Source organism: Varroa destructor, unplaced genomic scaffold (genome assembly GCF_002443255.2).
Source record: "Varroa destructor unplaced genomic scaffold, Vdes_3.0 BEIS01000001.1, whole genome shotgun sequence".
NCBI lineage: Eukaryota > Metazoa > Arthropoda > Arachnida > Mesostigmata > Varroidae > Varroa > Varroa destructor.
This window is the reverse complement of record NW_019211454.1, coordinates 27,798,771-27,819,963: the sequence shown is the minus strand read 5'-3', so window position 1 is coordinate 27,819,963 and position 21,193 is coordinate 27,798,771. Positions and strand designations below refer to the sequence as shown.

The window sequence follows — 21,193 nt, the reverse complement described above, 5'->3', positions numbered from 1 at the left end:
TAAGGGCGTCAGGCTTAAAGTGTGCGTGAAACTCTCAGAAACAACTGAGACTTTCGCGAATGCTTCAAACCGTTGTATCTGTAGTGACGTGTCATTTAGCCGCGGCGACGTACATCGTAACACAATCATCATTGTCAATAATACACTTTTACACCATTCCTATTAGTTGTGAAGTCCTTACAGCGGGTTTTCTATCATGTTTTTACCATTTCGGTGTATAAAAACATGTGTATGTCTAATCAGCAGCCTCACGATCAGAATCAACAAGGTAAAACATCGGCCAAGAGGTTTTCGGTCTTCATGAAGGTTTGCATGACGCGAAGGCATTGAACGGTAGCTGGTCTTCATTCATCTTGCCCAAGAAATTCATCCCATCTTATCTGTTTTGGTTGCCTGGAATGGTACTCATCCCAATCGGGAATTTAGAAGTTATTTTTTTTTAAGACGACAGATCATCCCTAAAAATACGCAAGCCAGTGGACTTTGTCATTTAGCTCTTTAAAATACATTTAGACATGGATCATTTGGCCGTCTGAGAAAAGTCCCTACCACTAATGCGAAAGCTAGTCGGAAAAAGGACCTCTGACTCGTCCACTGCTCTACGTACATATTAATTTTAATAAATCATTTATTTTATGTCTGGTAGTATTTTTAGGAACATGGACTAGAAATGGTGTCAGCCCGTTAAATCTTTATCGTAGAGGTGAAACCGTTATAAAAATGAAGTTCAATGATGTACCACTGTAGAAAAGCCACGGATTGAAACTGTAATGAATAAAAACCATACGGTTGCCGCTACAATGGGAAATATGACACAACGTGCCATGCGTACTTGTCTTTCTGCAAATTTGAAGAAGATATGACCTTTGGGTGTCATTGCAGAATGATAAGCTTAGATAGAAATATACTGTTGAGTGTTGAAAATCAACGGTTAACAATAAAGCTTCTGTTTCGCGAAGTTGAAGGCGGTAGTGGCATCCATTGAGCATTGAAGTAAGTATGAGTTAAACAGGCCTTAAGCGGAATGACACTAAATTACTGTGCAGTAATTTGATGAACTCTAATAAGAGGCTAATGGCTACAGAGAAGGTGAGTACATGTTAGGCTCTCTAACGTAAAAATACATCGTTGCGATTTTGGAAGCCTCTGAGCAAAACATGCGTTCCCTGTCTGCTTGATATGAAGCTCCTTAACGAAAGCATCAATGATGGGGAAAAAAAAAGCAAAACAATGAGTTTTATCAGTAACGGACAACAGCAAGAAACTGGTTTGGGGTACGCCGCCGCTATAGACTACAAAGCATTCGTGATGATAGTAACTCGTGTCTCCGTTTGAGATCATAGGATGTATTTACCTCATTCGTGGCCTTCAGTTTGATTACATCTGTAAGAAACTGTTGTATCGCTTAAGAACTCTCTAACCAGAATTTCCACCAGTCCTCCATGGAACCTCTCATCTTTGAAAATTAGGAATTTTATCACGCCGGACTTTGATTTTTCACCACAACACAAAGTCTTCGTTCCATTGTCCTCTGCTGACACTCAATCCATATTATATGACATTTTCTCGACTAATTACGCGTTGTTTAAAACGTTCCCAAGCTTTTTACTCGAAAAAAGCTTAATATTACCAGGTCAGAGACGGTTGCAGCTGAAAAATTCGGTATTTCTTAAGCAATTGTCTTTTCATTAACGTTTCTTTGGAAAGCTGGAGAGCAGGAAAAGTAGGTGTTGCCTACTTTCATTAATAGACGTAATTATATGCGTACATTTTTTAAAAGAGCTCTTCAAAGGCAGCCACATTGCCAGACCACTTTTGATGGTCAAAAGATAAAAACAGTTCTTTATTAAGCTAGATAACATTTGGATACAAGACCCACGTAATTTTGTTCGTATGATAGTTTCCTTTATAAAGCGACATAACATTGCTGGCTGCGATAGCTGTAACGCTTTTTTCTGTTGCATCAGGATGCAGCTTGAGTAGCTTACAGCGGCAAATCCGACATTTTGCATTGCAAACAAAAAACACAGATAATACTCTGTTGTTCTATTAGTACAGTTAGTATTCTGCGTCGAGTCTAAGTGCATCGTTTTGTCTACTGAAATCAGTTATTTCGTTCAGACATAGCTCGTTAGGGCGCCCGAACTGTTGCCGAAAAATCTGCTAATTAAGGATAAATGTACATCTCTCAAATGGTATAACTACATAAATATGTGAAAATCATTTGGCGACTTGAATTACTATATGCAGAAGTGACTGTTCTCGATACTTATAAATCAATTTAAACACAGAAGACTTAAAAAGAACATTATGCTATGCTGATGACGGTGCGTGTTGGCATACGAAGCTTAGGACGACCTGAAGTGGTCCGTAACTCGCGGATAGACGTATTTTGTTGCTATTGTTCGGTACGAAATAAGGTTTAATAAGCCGAGCGTAAGCCACGTAACGGAAAACGGTATTCTAAAAATTTCTTCTTCACTTGTTAAGCATGTATCCGCCCATAGAACGGTGGTCTGCGAAAATGGTTATGGCCATGATGGTGCAAGCTACCCAATCTTGATGACATCATCACGTTTGTTTATAGCTATAACATTTGAACAGCTCCCTTAGGAAATACACAAACAACTTGGCTTTTGATTGTCATAAAACTAAATAGCAGTATAAAGTATCTATTCTTAGAGGTGGGCAACTGTCAGCAGCATGTTGCCTCACATTCTGCAGGAATTATGTTTGTGGTTCGTTATAATTATGGCACTATCGTGAGTACGACGGCTTTTGGATTGAGGTGTAGGGCGTCATTGGCGTTGTAGGAAATGGGTTTTTCGGTGGCATGTTAGGGGCAGTACTAGGCCAAAAACGCTTTTATGAAACGTACATTTTTATGGGCTAAAATGCGATTTATAGCGTAATATTATCCTCTCTGCTCGCTATCGACAAGCCAAATTTTACGGCATTTGACGGCATGCATTGTATTTTGCCAGCGTTTTTATTTAAGTGAGTGACTTTCAATATTTTTTTTTAGTTATTCGAAAACGAAAATGGAGTATCGAAGAGCATACATTAGGTTGAATGTTAAGAACGAAACTAAAAGCTCGGAGATGGTGGAAATGTTATAAAAAAACTAATAAGTAGACATTAAGGTATGAAAATTCCGGGACGGGCGAGAGAGCTTTGACTGATCATTGTTTTGGGTGGCTTATCTCAGTGGGTACGAACGAAAACACGAAAACGTGGAAAGGAGAAAACACTTCAGAATCGACGAATCACTCGCGGAGATTTCGCAAAAGATCTAGGAATCTCACATGAATTATGTTCGACCATTTTGAGAGATCACGTATAGGTAAAAGAGCTCAAAAAAGGGAGCTTACCGAAGGATCTGAACCTTGTACAAATGCAGATTTCTCAACAACCTTTTCAGGAATAACTTAACGTTCATAAAGAGAAGAGCTGGCTTCACTCAAACTTATCTTTCGAGGTGCCGAGGTGTGGGTGCATGGGCATAACACAGGAACGAACGCAGTAGCTTTAAAGGCCTTCCAGACCGAAACTTCAGAAAGTCTCACGGAAAAAAAACAGATTTTCTATTATAAATTCGTTCCGACTGATTGTGTTGTGACAAACACCTATGAATATAAAGTTCTCGGAAGGTTGCGCATACAAAAAACATAAGAACGCTTGTGCCATCTTAGACTTCAGCAAATGAAAAGTACGATTAGCAGTATAATCGTGAGTTCACTTCATGAAGATTCATTTGTTTCTCAGTTCATATCATAACTTTATGAAAGGAACCACTTATTGCAAGTCTACCAAGGAATAATAGCGCATTAACTATTTTCAATAGTCTGTGCATTGGCTTATGGCAACAGGTAAGGTACGATCTCGAGAAAAAAACAACGGAAACGATGTAACGTAGCTCGAGCAACGGTACGCTAAGCTTATTATTATTATTATTATTGTATATTTAACCGTCTAAAATATTTTGGTTAAGTGCAACTTTTCGCCAACTTCTCATTGCTTCACTGTGTTTTCATTGATAGACATAACATTGTGAATAGACTGTACAGAGCGCCTAGAACTCTGCGCTCTGCGTACATTGTCTATACTTGTTCAATCGTAAGATCTTTGAGCGAAACGCGAACGGTCAGTCAGGATTGTTATCGAACTAATTCGAAATGAATCACTCTTATCTGATGGCAATCAACCTCGGACTCAGTTCTTTATTTATTTGTTTGTTTATTTACTGCAAGAATTTCGAAATGATAAATTCGGCAATTTTTAGATAAGAATAATAGAGGAAACATTCTGTTTTCAACTACGCAGTGTTCTCTCTTCCTTAGTTCAGTAAGTTCAAGCTTGCTTCGCCATGTTAGGAATACGTGTCACCTCCGTAATCAGCATTATATTGCAGTCGTTCCCTGACCTATCTGCGTATCTGACCTAACGTGACGCATCGTCAGTGAGAACAGCTTTTCACATTGTATTATTACTATTATTAGGATTCATGTATTGTAACGTAAAGTTACTCGGCGATGCTACCGCCTAGACGGTGATCTAAACGCTTTCTCAGTTAAACTACAGAAGGCAGAAGGTCCTGTGAACCCGAACATCAGTTATCAATGAGCTATCAGTCCACGGTGTACATGGGGACCATGGCGTGGAGCATTTCGCTCAATACTGTATTATGAATACGCGACCAAGCAATATCTGATAATCATTTTCTGTGATTTCAACCACTAAACGGCCAGAAAATTTGATGGAATCTATTCGACTGTACTCCGGCTCACGTGTTACTTGGGCCAGGGCAAATTCGCAACTTTTTTTTTATTGAAGACCTCATAATATAGTTCATCATCCATTCCGTTATACGCTGACATGAATTATATTCCATATCAGCAAAACTTACTCTGCTTATTTAAAATCGAAAAGTTACTTATGTGAAGTGTTGTATAAAATCCGTATATCGTTGTGGCACAAAGAATAGACCCGCGTGTGTTCGACTTAATTAGCTATATCTAAATAGTCAAAGCGCTCAATATAAACAAGTGTCCCTAATATATGTAACAGGTCTTACGTATACTTAGCCGACCATCAGTAACGATTATCTCACACTGACTACCTCACATGCTCACGAAAATGTAGAGCTCAGTGGCTAACTACAATTTTGTAAAAAAAGAAAACAACACGAGTTGTAGAAAAACTAGCGCACTTGCATCACGAAGTAGCTCACGCGTACCCTATCCTGTACTAAGTAGGTTGTTACGGAAATGCACGCGATGAAGTATGTGAGTATCGCTATTCTTCTCACCTGCTGTGGCTTTAGAAGATACGGCTAGTGCTCTGTATCCCACCTATTTCGTTGTGGGTTCTTCTACTCTCATACATTCGTGTGTATATTCGCTATTCCCGTTACAAGCCCAGCCCGCTTCTCATCCTAGTCGAAGTGAGGCCTAGGCGCCTGCCAACCTTAGCTGACTGAAAGCGAGCCCACCCACGCGCTCATCTCTCTGTGCCTTCCATCGTCGCCCCTTATCGGCCTGAACGTGATCCAGACCGACATTCTTAACTCGAGTTTACGCCCTGCGGCTTGTGTTTGTTACTCGTGTGTACCGTCTTTCACACGTATAGACTCAAAAGAAAGCGACATAGCTAATGCATTTATGGGATGTGGTGCGGCCACTGCTGTTATATAACAGCCCTAGCCTTGTGGAGCGTCTTTCGCAGTCACAGAGAAAACACTCATATGCGGCGGGCGTTTCTATCGCCACCCTTAATCTATTTGTTCTGTCAGTTTCGAATCTTCGCGCCAATGAATACTGGGGAGCAATACGTGTACCGTTAGAAGAATAGTGGCGGATCATGAATAGAAACGATAACTGCATGGATAAGGTAACCGTTCCATAGCCGTTACAGCCACTTGTTTCTTATACTTACAACAATATTAAAGTATTTGACTTTTACTTGAAACTTTATTTTTAGCCTTTACTTGATCTCGTCAGTACTATATTCATGTGGTACTCCGGGGTCATTTCTGCCCCGGGAACACACCTATAGGAATTCGAAACGTGAAAAATTGGGAAGGTGACGTCAAAGCTCAATGTAGCATTGCTATCTAGATCACATCCAGATACCATCAAGAGTGCCGCAGAAGTAGATGTTCCACCAGCAAACCTACAAGCGTAGCAGTTGGTTGAGTGGCTTTCGGTAGCCCAACTATAGGTCGCACAGCGGTCAAGCTTATGTTTCAATATGCAGCGTTTCTAACCTCCTCTATCTGGGGGAATACTAATAAATTCGCGAAACGTAACTGTTGCACTTTCTTGCCGCAAACTGAACTAAGGTTTGTTTTCTGTTACGTGAAGCAGGAGAAGGGAGGCAGGGGGGTTAAACCGATGAAATGTTTGTGTTCACATAATATTGCTTCGACCGTGCACATATCGATTACTTCGCTCCTTTATAGAGGCAAGTAACTAAATAGAGCATATATGCCTAGGTTGTAAAATACACTGCTTCCTATTAGATTGTATAGCAAGGATTTGTTTCGCACCGGAAGTTTAAGTTTCGGGAAAGAGGCTCCTTCAATTACATCCTTCGCTGGAGTAAGTCTTTTGAGGATTCTCTCAAATAGAAATCAATGTGTATTCCCGATTTGATCTTTCACACAGTTGTGCATTGCTGAAAAAAGTTCGAACTACAAATCTTCAATTTCTCAAAAATTTACTATGTTTTTACGTAAAAATCTACGAGTTTTACACTAAGAATAAACATTTAACCTAAGCAAATCACACAAATAAACAATTAAAAAAAATTCCACCACAAAACGGCGGAAATCAACACAAACATTTGGCGTAACTTGACAATCAAGTCATATTATCAATTGTGTATCTGTTATACACTGACGCATTCATTGTTATAGTTGAAAGTTTATTATTGCTCTAAGTAAGGTGAAGAGTACTACTAATTTACCAGACAGCCAATCGACTCTATGCTGTTGACTCGATATACACAGATCGACTAACTAGGGCTACGTTTTTTCCATACCGAGATCATCTACTGTGAGCGAAACACTGTTCATCCGAAATGTTAGTTCTTAGAAGCCAGGTTAACAATGTTATATATATATATATATATATATATATATATATATATATATATATATATATATATATATATACGTATATAGAACAGAACATTGTAATAAAAGTTTCAAGGAATAATTATATTGTATAGTTTGACAACGGCTACGCTTAAATCATGCTAACAAACTTTCTCATCAAACAAAATCCATCAGCTCATTATTAGGCGCGTGTCAACATCACTTCTGTCAATGCATTGCTTCTCATATAATCATCAGCTGTTGCTCTCTGTTACGCTCACTAAAGGCCTATCTTGAATGAGTCTTCATCATCTTTTTTATTATCAGAAGGCTCACTTTCGACCTCTGGTACGGTGACAACAAAGGCCAAGGAGATCTGTTTAGGTGTTTCCTGTTCGTCTTCTTGCCTTTCGCCCCCACCTGCAGCCAACTGCTGAATTTCCTTTCGCATAACGCTCCATTCTTCCTCACTTGGAATCGGTGTGGGTGCGCGTCCTTCAACTGGACGAAGTTTTGTTCTAAAACGAGAGCACAAATGTGCAATAAACTTACATAATTAACCGCTTTATTATACCTGAAGCTAATTCACTCGTTGCGCAAACAGCACCAAGGCGAACGAAAGCATTCGGAATAGGGACGGACATCGAGAAAAGCAACACACTTTGGCTCGCTTAGTATTTTTTTAAGCCTTTTACGGAAATTTAAGAGGCTTACCTGTCAATGTCGATCATGTGGTCACCCACTTCTGGAAGTACCTCCTCCACTTGAGATGCATCGATGGTTACAGTTCGCGCTTCCAAATTTGCTCCCGTTTTTAAGGCCTTCTTAATAGAGGTTTCACCTCCACCATATGGACTCTCTTCTACCTTCTGCGCATCGACCAAATTCTGTTTGACTTCAGCCATCTTGTCAAGCACTTAGGAACTCTGTGTCTATTCTACACAGACAGGTTTTTGAAGAAGGGATTTCTTACAACCGGACGTGAGCGCGGAAAAACACTACGTTATTTTAGGGTGTTTACTTGTCAATTTTAAACATTAAAACGTTATGCAAGAGTTATTCGCTTATCGGCAAGCCCTGCTAGCTTGAAGGATTCGCTTTTGCAGGGAATGCCTCGAACTTCTCGACAGCTGATTAATGTTGTCCATTACCACGGTAATGCTTAGGCACGAGATAGCCAGCGTCGCAACAATCAGCTTCAATGCGAAACAATGACTATTATAGATTTCACTGACGCCACATCTTCTCCAATGTGTGTAACAGCTTGTAACGCTGATAAAAGCAATTTAAAAGATACTCGAAGTCTTTCTATGAAAACAGGTCCATGTTCAATTGACACACGATAGAGCTGGTCTATATACAAAAGGACAGTTCTGTTTGATTGAGTAACACCGATTCGATTTAAAGTTACTTTAATTTCCTGAATGGGATGGGCGTCTGAAAGAGTCATTTATGAGAACAAAATGGCGGCTATCGAGGAAGTTCTGCTAACTGTCATCACTAGACGAAAATAGATTTTCGTATCGATGGACTTTTCCGTGGCCACCACTTCCGGTGTGCGTTGAGGCACTACTAAAACAGGAGACAATACCTAATTCAAGTAGACAACAATACCATGACAAATTTACTAAATTAAATAAGGTATCATGCAGGTGAAACAATCAATCGTCACCAGCTTCAGCAACAGCTTGTTTTCAAACCACGCAACTATTGCAATCGGCCTATCTACGCATCAGTGATTATACTTATCCGCTATGACGATGATGCTCTTGGTCACGATGCAGCCTTATCAATTCTCTTTCAATTTTGTTTGTATCGTTCCACGAATAACAAATCTGACACCTCTGAGGAATACGGCAAACACTGCGCATTTGCCTATTGTCGACCTTCAGCATAATCAGCGATGTCCCCCTCTGACAGCGAACTGAAAAGATTCGAACGAAATGACTATGACTTCAGTCGATATGATAGCTTCACCTTTGTGAGGTTCTAGGGTTCAGCTACACAGGTTCATCTTATCGATAAAGAAGTCAGGGGAGCGCAGCTTAGGAATGCACTGCGTGCCACTCGTTTATGTAGCCGCGTGGACGGATAGTGGTTAGGTATTTCATTCAGCATATACCTGGGCAGTAATAGGCTGCAAGCGGGATTCCTATTTTAGGAAGGCACATGAGCAAATACAGCTTAATGGCTCTGCCTATGTGAACTTTATATGTAATCGATAGACTAATGCTGATAGCCATTGCACAAAGTCGCATTTCAGTCGCTACCTTTAGGTCTGCTGCAAGCCCGCGCTTCAAGTTACGTTAAGTTGCAATTCGTTAGTAGCAAGGGACCCTATTTTTGGGCACCCTGACGTCGACCTGCCCAACAGCGCTAAGATCTATGGATTTGGCATGCATAGCACTGAGCGAGATTTTTCTAGGTCCATGCTATCAACATCAAAACCAAACGGACTCTATTCATTCGGACCCATAACAGCGACTGGTGGAAAACAGGAAACCCTAAATCCTATTGTATTAGGTCGTCGACGTTCATATTTAATAGAAAACAGGCACAGCGTTAAGTTTGCTATTCCTATAGACGAAACAATCCCGATTTAGTTTGTATTTTATTACACAGTTGAAGGCATATTAAAGTTGTAGGTGCGTTTGTATACGAGAATGAGCATTGTTTATATAAGGGACGAATCTCGCCTCGACGGTCCTGGTTTGAGGTTATATTGTGGGGCGTATAGTAACTTCACCCACAGTTCATAAATTGAAAATTGTGGTATCCAAATATACAACTTCAATCCATCTCAAATGTATTGATTGACTCTAGAGTCAAGCCACTTAAATCTGCAAATGATTCCTGCTATGGGGTATCTGAAGGATAATAGCGTAAATTCGTCACAAGTGCCTAGTTTGCCTCGACTCACGAGTGTGGATTACTTTCTCTGCAAGACCACTTATGAGCTTGGTCCGTAGTTAGAATAGGATGAATAATATTCGAACTATTAGCTTAGCATTCAGCTAAGCAAGCAGGCCTTGTTACTCGATTCCCAATGCCCTGTCCTTTTTACATCACATAGTCAATGCGCATAAGGTTACAGTATACATTACCGATTCAAATTCGATATATTTTCTAAAAAGGTAACCGGAGTGCTGGAAGGAGTTTTGTACCGCATTTGCACAATATATCACGTGGTTATTATGGTATGGCTCTTTCACTTGAAATTACAGAAAAACGTACATTTTGAGGCTGGATGACCTGTCACAACCAACCAGATCATTTTAACACAATCCCAGTCTATACATAGATATGCGATAACCAACTACGTCCGATATGCCGCCAGAGTCGTTGCTATTACGTCTATGAACTCTCTTCTGCAGTTTTTGTAAAATGTTAAAAGCAACGTGACCGTGTTCAGGTGAGCTCTGTTCTGCAAATGTGTTGTTATAAGCCATGATAGGATTAGGCCTTTACAATTAGTTGTATTATGAAATCGTTAATTATATCCATATATTTGCTTTTCGAAACTAATTTTTAAACGCCTAAATTATTTCCTACAATATGATTTTGGTGTCCGTCATATTACCGAGACTCTTTGACACCGTAGACTCCTCAGCTTACCATCATTTGTGAAGTGGTAAGTTTGTCTTGTGAGAATTATGAACGTTTTCATTCGTCTTAGTGATAAAGTGCAATAAATAGGAAATTATTCTCGGTAGGTATGTCAACTAGACCAGCATCATAATCGACTTCGGTCATTATTTGCAAAAAATAAAGCTTTCAATTCTACTTAATTTTAATGTCTGCCGGTTCTATGCATTTGTATATCCAGTGGGCTTTGTTCATTGTCGGCCAACACTAGAGTCGGCTAGACGCTGCTGAGCACTGGCTAACAGCCGATCTAGCGGATAGAAAGTTTGTTCCTTTCTGAAAAAGTACCGAAATATTTTTTCTATTTTTAGCAACGTTTTTGAGCGTTTGCTCTCGCTCACAGTAGTGCTGTAGGGGATGTAAACTTTTGTCCTTCAATAGACAAATGAATTTTCCCCTAGTAGGAAAATCGGTCGAGGTCGAATTTTCCTAACATTCACAGAACCCGCGGAACAGCGAAGCTGGAATGCTATTGAAGAAAATATCAATGTTGGTTTATTCGTTTATAAGGATACAGTCAGAAGCTCAGTATAAATTCCTTCGTCAAAATGTCCAAACTGATTAAGACAAAAAGTATCTACTTTCTAGAAATTACATGGTCATAGGTAGCTTTAAGTAGCGGCTTCCACGGATAACGGACGCCGGTCGGCCCAAAGTCATACTTTGTCCAAAACAACAGTCCTTCGAAATTTAGAACGAGTCAGATAGGCAAATCCCACAAATGGACTGTAGCAAAAAAACAGAAGTGTTCCAAGATACGTTTATATATTTATCGAATTGCCCTTGCAATTAACTGCTTGTGGCTAAAGATAGAAAACTGCCGACAGAAAAAGAGTTTGTTTCTCGATAGCTTTAACGTGGGCTAGCTGATAAGCCGCCAGAATTTCACGGGTGGGCTTTCTGTTCTGGCAGGAGCATTGCTTAGAGCACCGAGTAATAGCAGTGGCCACATAACTACGAATCACCTATGGGGTGTTTAGAAAGTTAGAATTGCAGAAATTCTTTTGGAAATTTTTCCGTTAAGCTACGAGGGGGCCAAAATAGGCCTACAGTTGAAACGGAACTGGAAATAGGTGTGATAATTATTTATATTAACAATAGACTTGCAAATTATTTTTATTGAGTATGTTTCCTATTTTACAAAAACATCATATCATAAAAATAAAGTACACGCTCAAATTGGCCATCGTCTTTGCCGTTACTTTTCGTTCACTTATAAGGTTTTTACAATGCCTGCAATGCGCTACGGGCGGAAGTACGTAAGGGTAAAACATGCGCTTGGGCGGAAGATACATGAAGGGACCTTTCGTCTGTGTGAAAAAAATACCCATGCGAATAAATGAATTTTACCTATTAACCGATTACGTTCCTTAGAACAGAAAAAGTATATTTGTATATTGAAATAGCTATGTTTGTCTCTGTGGTCAAATTCCCGGTTACGTAAAAGGTATTTAAGTTGTATAAAACGTAAGTAAAACTTCTTCAAAAGGACGACTCAAAAAAGAGATCATAGGGGCAAAGGAATCACAACCCATACACATAATTGTGTATGGGTTGAACCTAAGTTGGGCAGCGAAACAATGGCTTGAATGGTCATGTTAAATAATCAGATGTCAATAAGTCGTTACATAATCCGTCGCGTAGACAGATGAAATAATTTTTCTATCTATCTGTACACATGCATGGTCGTCGTGAAGGCTTTGTTAGAATAAATTGTGCTATCGGTCATTCTGCAGACTTACACCTATGACATTTAGCCCCACCTGAGGGTTCCCGCTAAGCACCCTATGCCGTAGTGTACAAAAAATGTCACTTTATATAGTAATCGGTGAAAAATCTTCGACTAACTAGTAAATTTGCAGTAAAGCTCATAATGAACTGTTAAGGTTTCAAGATCAATATATACATATACATATATATATATATATATATATATATATATATATATATATATATATATGGACACGTTTTATGACTTTTTTTTTCGGTCCATATTGGGCTGGCTCACACTTTCATGTTATGCCCATATATAATTAATATTCACAAAAACTATAGGCCGCTGCTATAACATAAACACCGTGATGGTGTATACGCTGAGGTACTCGTACGGGCAGGGCAGATATTTTCTGCCGGTTGCAGCAACACGTAGGGCAACAAATAAACTAGTAATGCCACCTAAGCATAAAGCTATGTTTTAGCTAGCCATAGCTCAGCACAATGGGTCGGTAATTTGCAACAAGGACTGCCGTTCTACCGAATCACGCCGATACGATACAGACGCAGCAAAGTCATACTTTCTTAGGAAACATTTTAGACAACATACAAATGTTCGTTGTACATGTGTAACTACATGCAGACAATTAAATGAACTTAACATTTGGCCAAAAAAAAAATACCAATTAACGCTTAAAAGTGTAGCAGAGTTTCTACCTAGGCAGACAAAATGCCCCGCAGCTTTTAATGATCCACAAGATGTTGTTTTCTAGATGAACTAACATTTCGTAACTATGTGTCATTTGACACGGTGCCAGGCTTAGGGGCAATTGTTAGAACAATTTCAAGCTGATCTAATTAGTCGATAGGCTCCTTTGCTGTACGGCGCTAGCGTCGCGCTAAACAACTTTACCCACCAAATTTGTTTTGATCTCTTGGATAAAAAAAACTTTCATACAAAGTTCTATCGAAGTAGAAATTTCACACCAAATGATTTTTTTACAATTTAATCTCTTTCAAGAATAGAAGAATAGAAACTTGCTACTGTGGTCCCTATGTTTTCGTAAATGTCTGCACGAATCCTTTCCGCTAATCCTAACTAATTCGGTTTTTCTTGAGGACTGACCCCTCATTCCGAGTGGAGTCGGTTGTAAAGATACGCTTGTTGCCACCCGTTCATTTTTATGGTACGGAACGGCAATAATAAAGAAATCAACAAGGAGTAAAAGTACTCTGTAGGCAAAAAAAAAGCTTCAATATTGTCTGGCGACTGCTGCCGCTGCTGTTTGACTGTACCTTTATCAAGCATTTCAATATGAAACGACCATTTCCGTAGAAGCAGCCTTAAACTGTGTCGGTTTATCGTAGGTTTCAATACACCCTACACCAAGACAAAATTAGAATATTGATTTTAATTCTAATAACTTCCTATGTAAAAAAAACGTTTGACGTAAAGAGGCTAAGGAGGACGCGTTAGCAATAGTGGTGCAATATATACTATAAATAATACACATATATATACATTTCTCGTGCATTGGTGTTTTTTGCGGGAGTATAGCTACACACGTTAACTGCAGGAGCATCGATGATGATCTCTTGTACAAAAGCAAAATTTAAGTGCAAGAGGTCTAAGATCTTATAGTCCACAGAGATCTACGAGACATGAATACTCGCATCGGTCTTTCAAAAATTTCATGCTCTAGTGCAGTGAATCGGCAGGAAGATTTAACAATACGAAACGAAGCAGCAGACGGACGTTTCCTGCTAATTATAATGGTAAGAAGAAAGTTGTATACAAATAGGCAATCCATATTTTTTTTTTAGCCTGTGGGTATCTCTAGTAGTATCGTAGGACATTTATCTTGCAGTGTAAACATTGGGGGAAATAATCAGCGAAAATGCGTACCAAGTGACACTTGTTCCGTATGTAGCAAGTGGATCCTTCACGAAAGGACATACTTCGTGAAAAGGCTCCGGTATAGCCTTCGCTGATCTGTGTCAATAAGGCGATCTATGCATTCCTTTTGGTCTCTATGCTGGCAAGCGACACGTAATCTTCTGTGAATCTGTAAAAGCGTTTACAGAGCGTATGATTATTTACGAGCGTAAATCATACCCGCTCACTGACGATCGTCTGTGCAAGAAAAGGTTCCGTGATTATGCAAGCGCGGCTGTTTCGAAAGGATAGTTTCGTGCTTTCCAAACAACCTTTTCTTCTACACACGCAGCTTATATGGGAACCTTTAAGGTCGGGCTTACGCGTTCGTGTAGAGAGAAAGATAGGCCGTTTTTTAAGAACACTACGTTTAAGGACACTACGTGATACGTTACGTATCCCGTAGTGTTCTTAAAAGTTCAAGTTACGTAAGAATACGTACTATACTAGCACTGTTAACTGTTGCGTACCTCTTCTCTGATGCTGATGACATAAGCAAAGCTTGCAATCTGCGTAATGGTACAAGTTAAAGTCAAAATGGCAAACTTAAAGTAAAACTTTTTCTTAACGTTCGCGTATGCATCAAAACTGATAGGGACGAGTCCAGCGAACTTTATCCAACTTTAAAATTTTACTAGTAGCTTGTAACACCATTATATATATCTAGAACCGTTAGAACATCGATAAACTAGAGATATTCATTCATGTGGGCAAGTTACAGAAGCAAGTTCCGTAAGCAAGCGGGTTTATACAATTTAGGAAAGTCATAAAGCTCTTTTTCGATTCTTTCTCCTTGAAAATGGATAGAAGGAAGTGGAGGTTCGCTACTTCGAAGGCCAATTTTATTAAGGCAACGCTATACATAATATAAATAAAGTTGAGCAATGCAACACCACACAAAATGTAAGTAAAGACTAGTTACAAGACTTTACATGTAATGTCTTGCTAATCGTTTTTGAATGTATACAGTTGAAGCCTGTATAGATCGTTTTGCTTGTAACAACCTGCATAAAACTAGTATAAGGGAACTGTTTCGCACGAATGTAAGATTCAAAGGTCGTTCAAGGTTCGACCCACGAACGACAGGCTGTCGGACACACTGAGCACGGCCTATCCATAAGCGCAGCGATTAAAATACATCCAAGTAGCATAAAGGAGAGCACCCGCTAACAAGAGCCATTATATGGAACGTTTCCAGAATGAAGAGAAATCGAACCAGCCTTCTAATGGCTACCATCAAATGCCTCGAAAAATGTGTACGTTTTTCAAAAGGTATTCAACTCGACAACAATCTTATCTGAGCGCTGTTCAAAAATGAACCGTATCCTAGATATTTTACTTGCACACTGAGATATTATATACTCTAATAGTGGAATCTAAGCGACGATAGAGTGTCCCCATGAGAGCTTAGTGGGTATCATATTTGCCTGCTAATGTTAGGGACACGTCGAGGTCTGGGTTAATGGGTTATGATGGATTAATTAAGGCTACTGTAAAACTTCCAAGCCTTCCTAAAAAACGTGAAAGAAGCATGTCTAAGTTCTGCGAAGAAACTTTGTTTCCCTAAAGCTTCTCCGGCGGATTTTCAAAAACTCATTCAACTTGGAACCGAGAGACGTCCAATTTTAGCAGAGCCGTGTCTGCAAATGACGGACGCGATATGGTAGGAAGGCTCGATGAACGTCGACCAGCGAGGCTGCCCATACTGTAACTACAGAAATGGAATCATTTTACGCACCAATGCCTGAAGCACAGTCTGAGCCTACATAAACGGGACAGCCAGTAATTTATGCATAGTCATGGTTGAAGTCCCCTTGTAAGTAGATAGTTGTAACGTTCGATACTAGAACGAACGTAAACGCAATGATTCTGCGATTGATTCATAAGTTACGCTCAGCGGATATCGCAGGACCTTTGCAGCCTGTATACCTGTACGAAGTTACGACTTGGTACTATCGGAGAAAACCGATTTCAGTGAAATAGCTCTCGGTAGATCAACAGAATATGCGGAAACTCTTACAAGCAACTTATTCTTCCAGTTCTTTCTTCTTGATCTAGCAAGCTAAAAGTCCTAAAAATGTAAGGACTGAAAACGGCCAAAAAGGCGCAAACGTCTTAAATAGACTGAGCGTAAGAGCTTATCCGGACAACCCAATCACCAGTTGATATTCCCCTTTCCAAAACGTCTGTTAATTACTGTCTAAGAAAAAAAAATTATTTTTAACCATTTGATAAATTTTGGAGCCCCTCAATTCTAAACCTTATTGAGATCTTACAATTTGTCTCACAAAAACTGTCCTCAGGTTTTTTAGAAGTTCGCAACAACCTAAATGCCGATTTCGAGTAAAAAAGGAGCTTTTAGCTTCGTTGACGCTTTGCACAACGTAAAGAGATTATACAATACCTAAAATTTCGAAAATGACGTATTGTACTTTGTCATGACGAGTTTGTTGCTTCATTTTAGAAAGGACTGGTTCCACGAGTAGCATGTCCATTACGACAAATAGCCCGTCAAGGTTTGCCTGATTTGCAAGCAACATTTCGTATACAACTTAGATACCACGATTGTGCCGCAATTATGACATATCCTTTAAGCGTCATTCATCAAATGTATTCAGTACCCTGATGGGACCTAGGATACGTTAGAACTTGAATCAAAATGTGCCGTTTTCTATAGTTTGAAATGCCGGGGTACAGGCTTGATAGTATGATCCTGACAGTAGTTCGATTACTTGGATTGAGTTCAGTTACTTTTCGCAAATAATTCAAATAGTTAAATTATACAAACTTACGATGTATTATTTTAAAATGATGACATTTCTACATCAAGCCGCTTGGACGCCTCGTTGCCCATTGCTTAGCAAGAGGTACTGCAATGTCCTTTTTTGTTAGAGATGCAATTTTTTTCCGATAAAGGTGACCATATGCAAGAAAAGCTGTCATTGGCTTGGTTTGGTCAGTTCACCTTACCTTAGGCTTTGCCAAAATGGTAAAAGTAAGGTAGTCCACAAAGTGGACACCTTTATCGTAGGCAAAATCTGATTTTTAGAATAATTACAAATATGGCACAGAAAGGCTGCACTCCTTGCTAAAGTATAGGGAAAAATCTTGTTTTACAGACACATAGTATATTTTGGGGATTGACGGCTCGAATGAGCAGTATCTCCAAAGCTTAATATCTAGTTATTTTTTCACAGTTTAGATGTTCTATAGTATCCAGTGGCTGACGAAATCAGATTTACTATCCACTGGCTAAGCTTAATTTCTTCAGAGGATCTATTTTGCCATTCAGTATCATAGGGTTAGACGATGAGTGGCATTTTGTATCTGTTGAAAAGTAGACATGTTTTACGTTACCAAAATAAAGTCAGTAACGAATGGAACAATTTCTATTACGAGGTAGGTTAACGACGCTTTTGCCTAATCCTATCTGCGCATGAAAGACGTTTTCCATTTACAACTTCGAGACGAAGAAACCATAAAATAAAAAATATAAAGCTATAGACAACATTTTAAAAACTGTCATCCTTTTTTAACTTTTTTTTTTCTTAATAGCCTGCGCAACATCGGGCAGGCTATTGAACGTTACAAATACAATAATGTTCTGTATATTTTGATTACTTAAACGATCATTATAATATACAAATGAATGATCTTAATTATCCAAGCTGTTCTACTTTCGAAATTATTCATTGATTTGCTTAGTCTAGTTCGTACACGCTAAAAAAATAAAACATTCGCATGGCGTCTGCAGCTTAGACCGAAAAAATATGGTAATACAAAGGCGAATAATTGCACAAACTTATCTAGAATTTTACGTTACGCACTTTACGCAAGTGCTATTGATTTGACTAAACATAGCACATAAAAAATCGTTCTAAATTCAAAAAACTACAGGACGAAAATTATAATTCATGCGGAGACTTGAATTCGAATTTATTCTGCGTCGCGCAGTTTACCTTTGATGCAATCGATCATTTCATACGAGAGATGACCATACATATAAAATCTCGCAAATAAATCGAATCAAACATTGCCATCTACCCCACTCTTTCGATACCCCTGTATCTATTTATTAGTAAGCCGACGTAACAGCCTAACTGGCCTAATCTAGTGGGCGCCACCAAAAAAGGAAATAGTGTTTAATGACGAAAAAAAACCTACAATACATGCATTTACAAGCAAGTTCCAAACAGAAATTACATCGGCATTTACGGACAATAAAAATGGCTTTATTCTACAAATACTACTGTGTATCATACGAATATAAGTAAAGTATTATTATTGTTATTATATTTGTTAGTTATTACATTGTTGCCTTGTTTCTTTCTGGTCTCACACTGCAAATTGAACGCTAACAATTGTTGAGTAATTAATTGTAGATTTTTCTAGTGATAAATCTCATATCTCATCGCGCAGCGGTAATTCAAAAGGCAATACTACTAATCACAATATGCGATTGTAACAGTATTAGCAACAATTCTTAAGTATAGCAATAATCGTTGTTGTTACTGATTGCGTACATATCCGTTTCTATTGTTGCTAATACTAATTCGAATTGCGATGAACAGCGATCGTAGCGCCACGTCACAATCGTGGAGTTCCTCTCCTGCACGAACACAAGAGGCATATACTCCATTCAATTTGATTTCGTTTCATAGTTGTTATTGTAAACAATTGTTGATGATAAAGTATCCATGACGTCAGAAAATGTTGACGAACACAGTAGCTTGGTCACTCAGCTACAGCCATCCGAATGATAAGATAAATACACTCCAGATATAATGACATCAGAACTGCCTCTAAACTTTAGACACGTTTGTTAGGCGTATAAACTGACCGGGACAAGCTGACCCTGCAAATGAACTACGCGCTCCTCATCATTACCATGGCATGGTTATCGTCTCTACTGCAAAATATATCGATCGTGCCGAGGCTATTTTTTTTTATACAAAAATGCATACAACTGTATTTACGGTTTATGATCAGTGACTGAGTGCTCGATGATACAGATGATTAGTTTGAAATAGATATCTTGTTGTGTCTTTTTTAATGGCAACGGGAGAGCATTTTCTCATGAATATGTTATCTTCTGCAATAACGAAAAGCTTTTTTAAGGTCTATTAATGGGCCCCTGAAAATATCGCTAGTATTATTTATAAGTTGAAGGTATAATCGCAAAGTTGCATTTTCGACAAGAGTTTAAGGGTAGACATCACTGGTGAGAAGGATCCATTTTGTCCACCCTTCTCTACGCCACAATGATTTCTCGCTGATAAGTTTGGTCCCGTAGCTGTTCTTGCTCCTTTTTAACTTAGCAACTCTTTCGTATGTTCACCCCCGCTAATGCCCCGCTTAAACCTGGCTCAGGATGCGAGAAATGGAAAGATATTTTGTTGTTACTGCAAGGCCCAGTCCGCTTTCCACTGCCAACTAGCAATGACCACGCTGACTGATCATCACACCCCACATTAATGTACAGTCAGTTCCTTTATTTAGTTATATCGTAAGAGCCTACAAGCATTTGCCATCTTTCTCTCCAGCTTCAAATGCGTCTACACGTACTCTATATGCAGTTATCATTCATAGAGAAACTATACCGCTGGTCAGGTCGAGTCTACCACAAGCGCCAACATATTACTTGTCTAGCTAAAAATACAATTCGGGGCCTTCGTTTGTGTCTTGCTGATTTGTATCGAAATTTTGGTAGAAATTATCTGTGTCTAGATAACGTGTCTGTAGCTTGCTTTGTTAGGTTCTTAATGTGTATGTACATATCACAAGTGAGCCAAAATCGGTCTCTGTTCATTTTTCCGTTCTCAATCACGTCCGGTATTTTGCATTTTATAGTGATCGAAACCAGTATTTGACAAAGGCATTCCGAACGTTTCGGAAGTTATATGTATAAGTTATTTTTACGACGTTGGATTACTTCTTGAGAGATATTTACTGTGAACAGAATGCTATTAGTAGATATAACAAATGGACTTATAACACCTACGCGTAGTCCAGTGATGCAATAACGGTAGGGTGTAGCTTAAGGATTAGTTCAGGCAGGAATCAGGGTTTGTATTTAATGCTGCAAGAAGTGCGCACTCGGCCTTAAGTAGAGAGCATATGGATCATCGTCACCTGTCATATTAAATTAGAAGTTCAGTCGCTATATTGCTTAGATATTCAGCACTGGATAAATATCTGACATAAACATCCTTTTGAGTAGTTTTTGGATATGCAGTGGAAACAAACGCACGCACGCACGCTCACATGCACACACAGACACACGCACACACAGACACACACACAGACACAGACACACACACAGACACACACATACATGCACACATTTCTTTTGTTTTATTGTTTTTTTTAATAGGTTTTTTTTTCTAAAGTTGCGCAGGAATGGTCTGCTGTCGCTTGAAGGGTATCTTGTGCAGCTGCTTCCCTTTTTTGCTCTCCAACAAGTAGACATTCATATGGTCCTTGCCCTTGATGTACATTGAGCCACGGGCTTTGAAGGTGTACATTTCACTTAACACCGGTAGGCAATGCTCAGGCACCTATGATATACAGCATCAGCAGATTCGTTAGAGCGCTCTCGATCAAACTTAGCGACCTAACGACCAAATCAGTTACCTGGTATCTTGCGCAGATATCATTGCTTACTTACCTCGTTACAGACAGTCAAAGTAAAGTGTTTTCGGACTTCTGAGGTCGTGCTCATTGTGTGTAAGAGCTTCTACTAAAACCATCTAATTGGTTACACCGGTAATGCTAAAATATTTATCTATAATAGGGACCCGTTA

At 39.1% G+C, this 21,193-nt stretch overlaps 2 protein-coding genes across 2 annotated transcripts in view; both read right to left on the bottom strand.

Moving 5' to 3' along the window:
• Positions 1–399: 399 nt before the first annotated feature.
• On the bottom strand, positions 400–20,530 carry LOC111243252 (uncharacterized). Its single transcript, XM_086978145.1, has 5 exons — positions 20,392–20,530; positions 14,361–14,520; positions 8,846–9,020; positions 7,811–8,077; positions 400–7,614 (listed from the first exon to the last, which is right to left on the bottom strand). The coding sequence occupies exons 4-5, from the start codon at positions 7,999–8,001 to the stop codon at positions 7,377–7,379; spliced, it is 429 nt and encodes a 142-aa protein (XP_086834271.1). The 5' UTR covers positions 8,002–8,077; positions 8,846–9,020; positions 14,361–14,520; positions 20,392–20,530; the 3' UTR covers positions 400–7,376.
• Positions 18,601–21,193, bottom strand: part of Ac13E (Adenylyl cyclase 13E) — a 50,048-nt gene continuing 47,455 nt past the window's right edge. Inside the window, exon 20 of the mRNA XM_086978144.1 lies at positions 18,601–20,947. Coding sequence (XP_086834270.1) covers positions 20,774–20,947 — 174 coding nt within the window. The 3' untranslated portion in view covers positions 18,601–20,773. The remainder of the gene's footprint in view (positions 20,948–21,193) is intronic.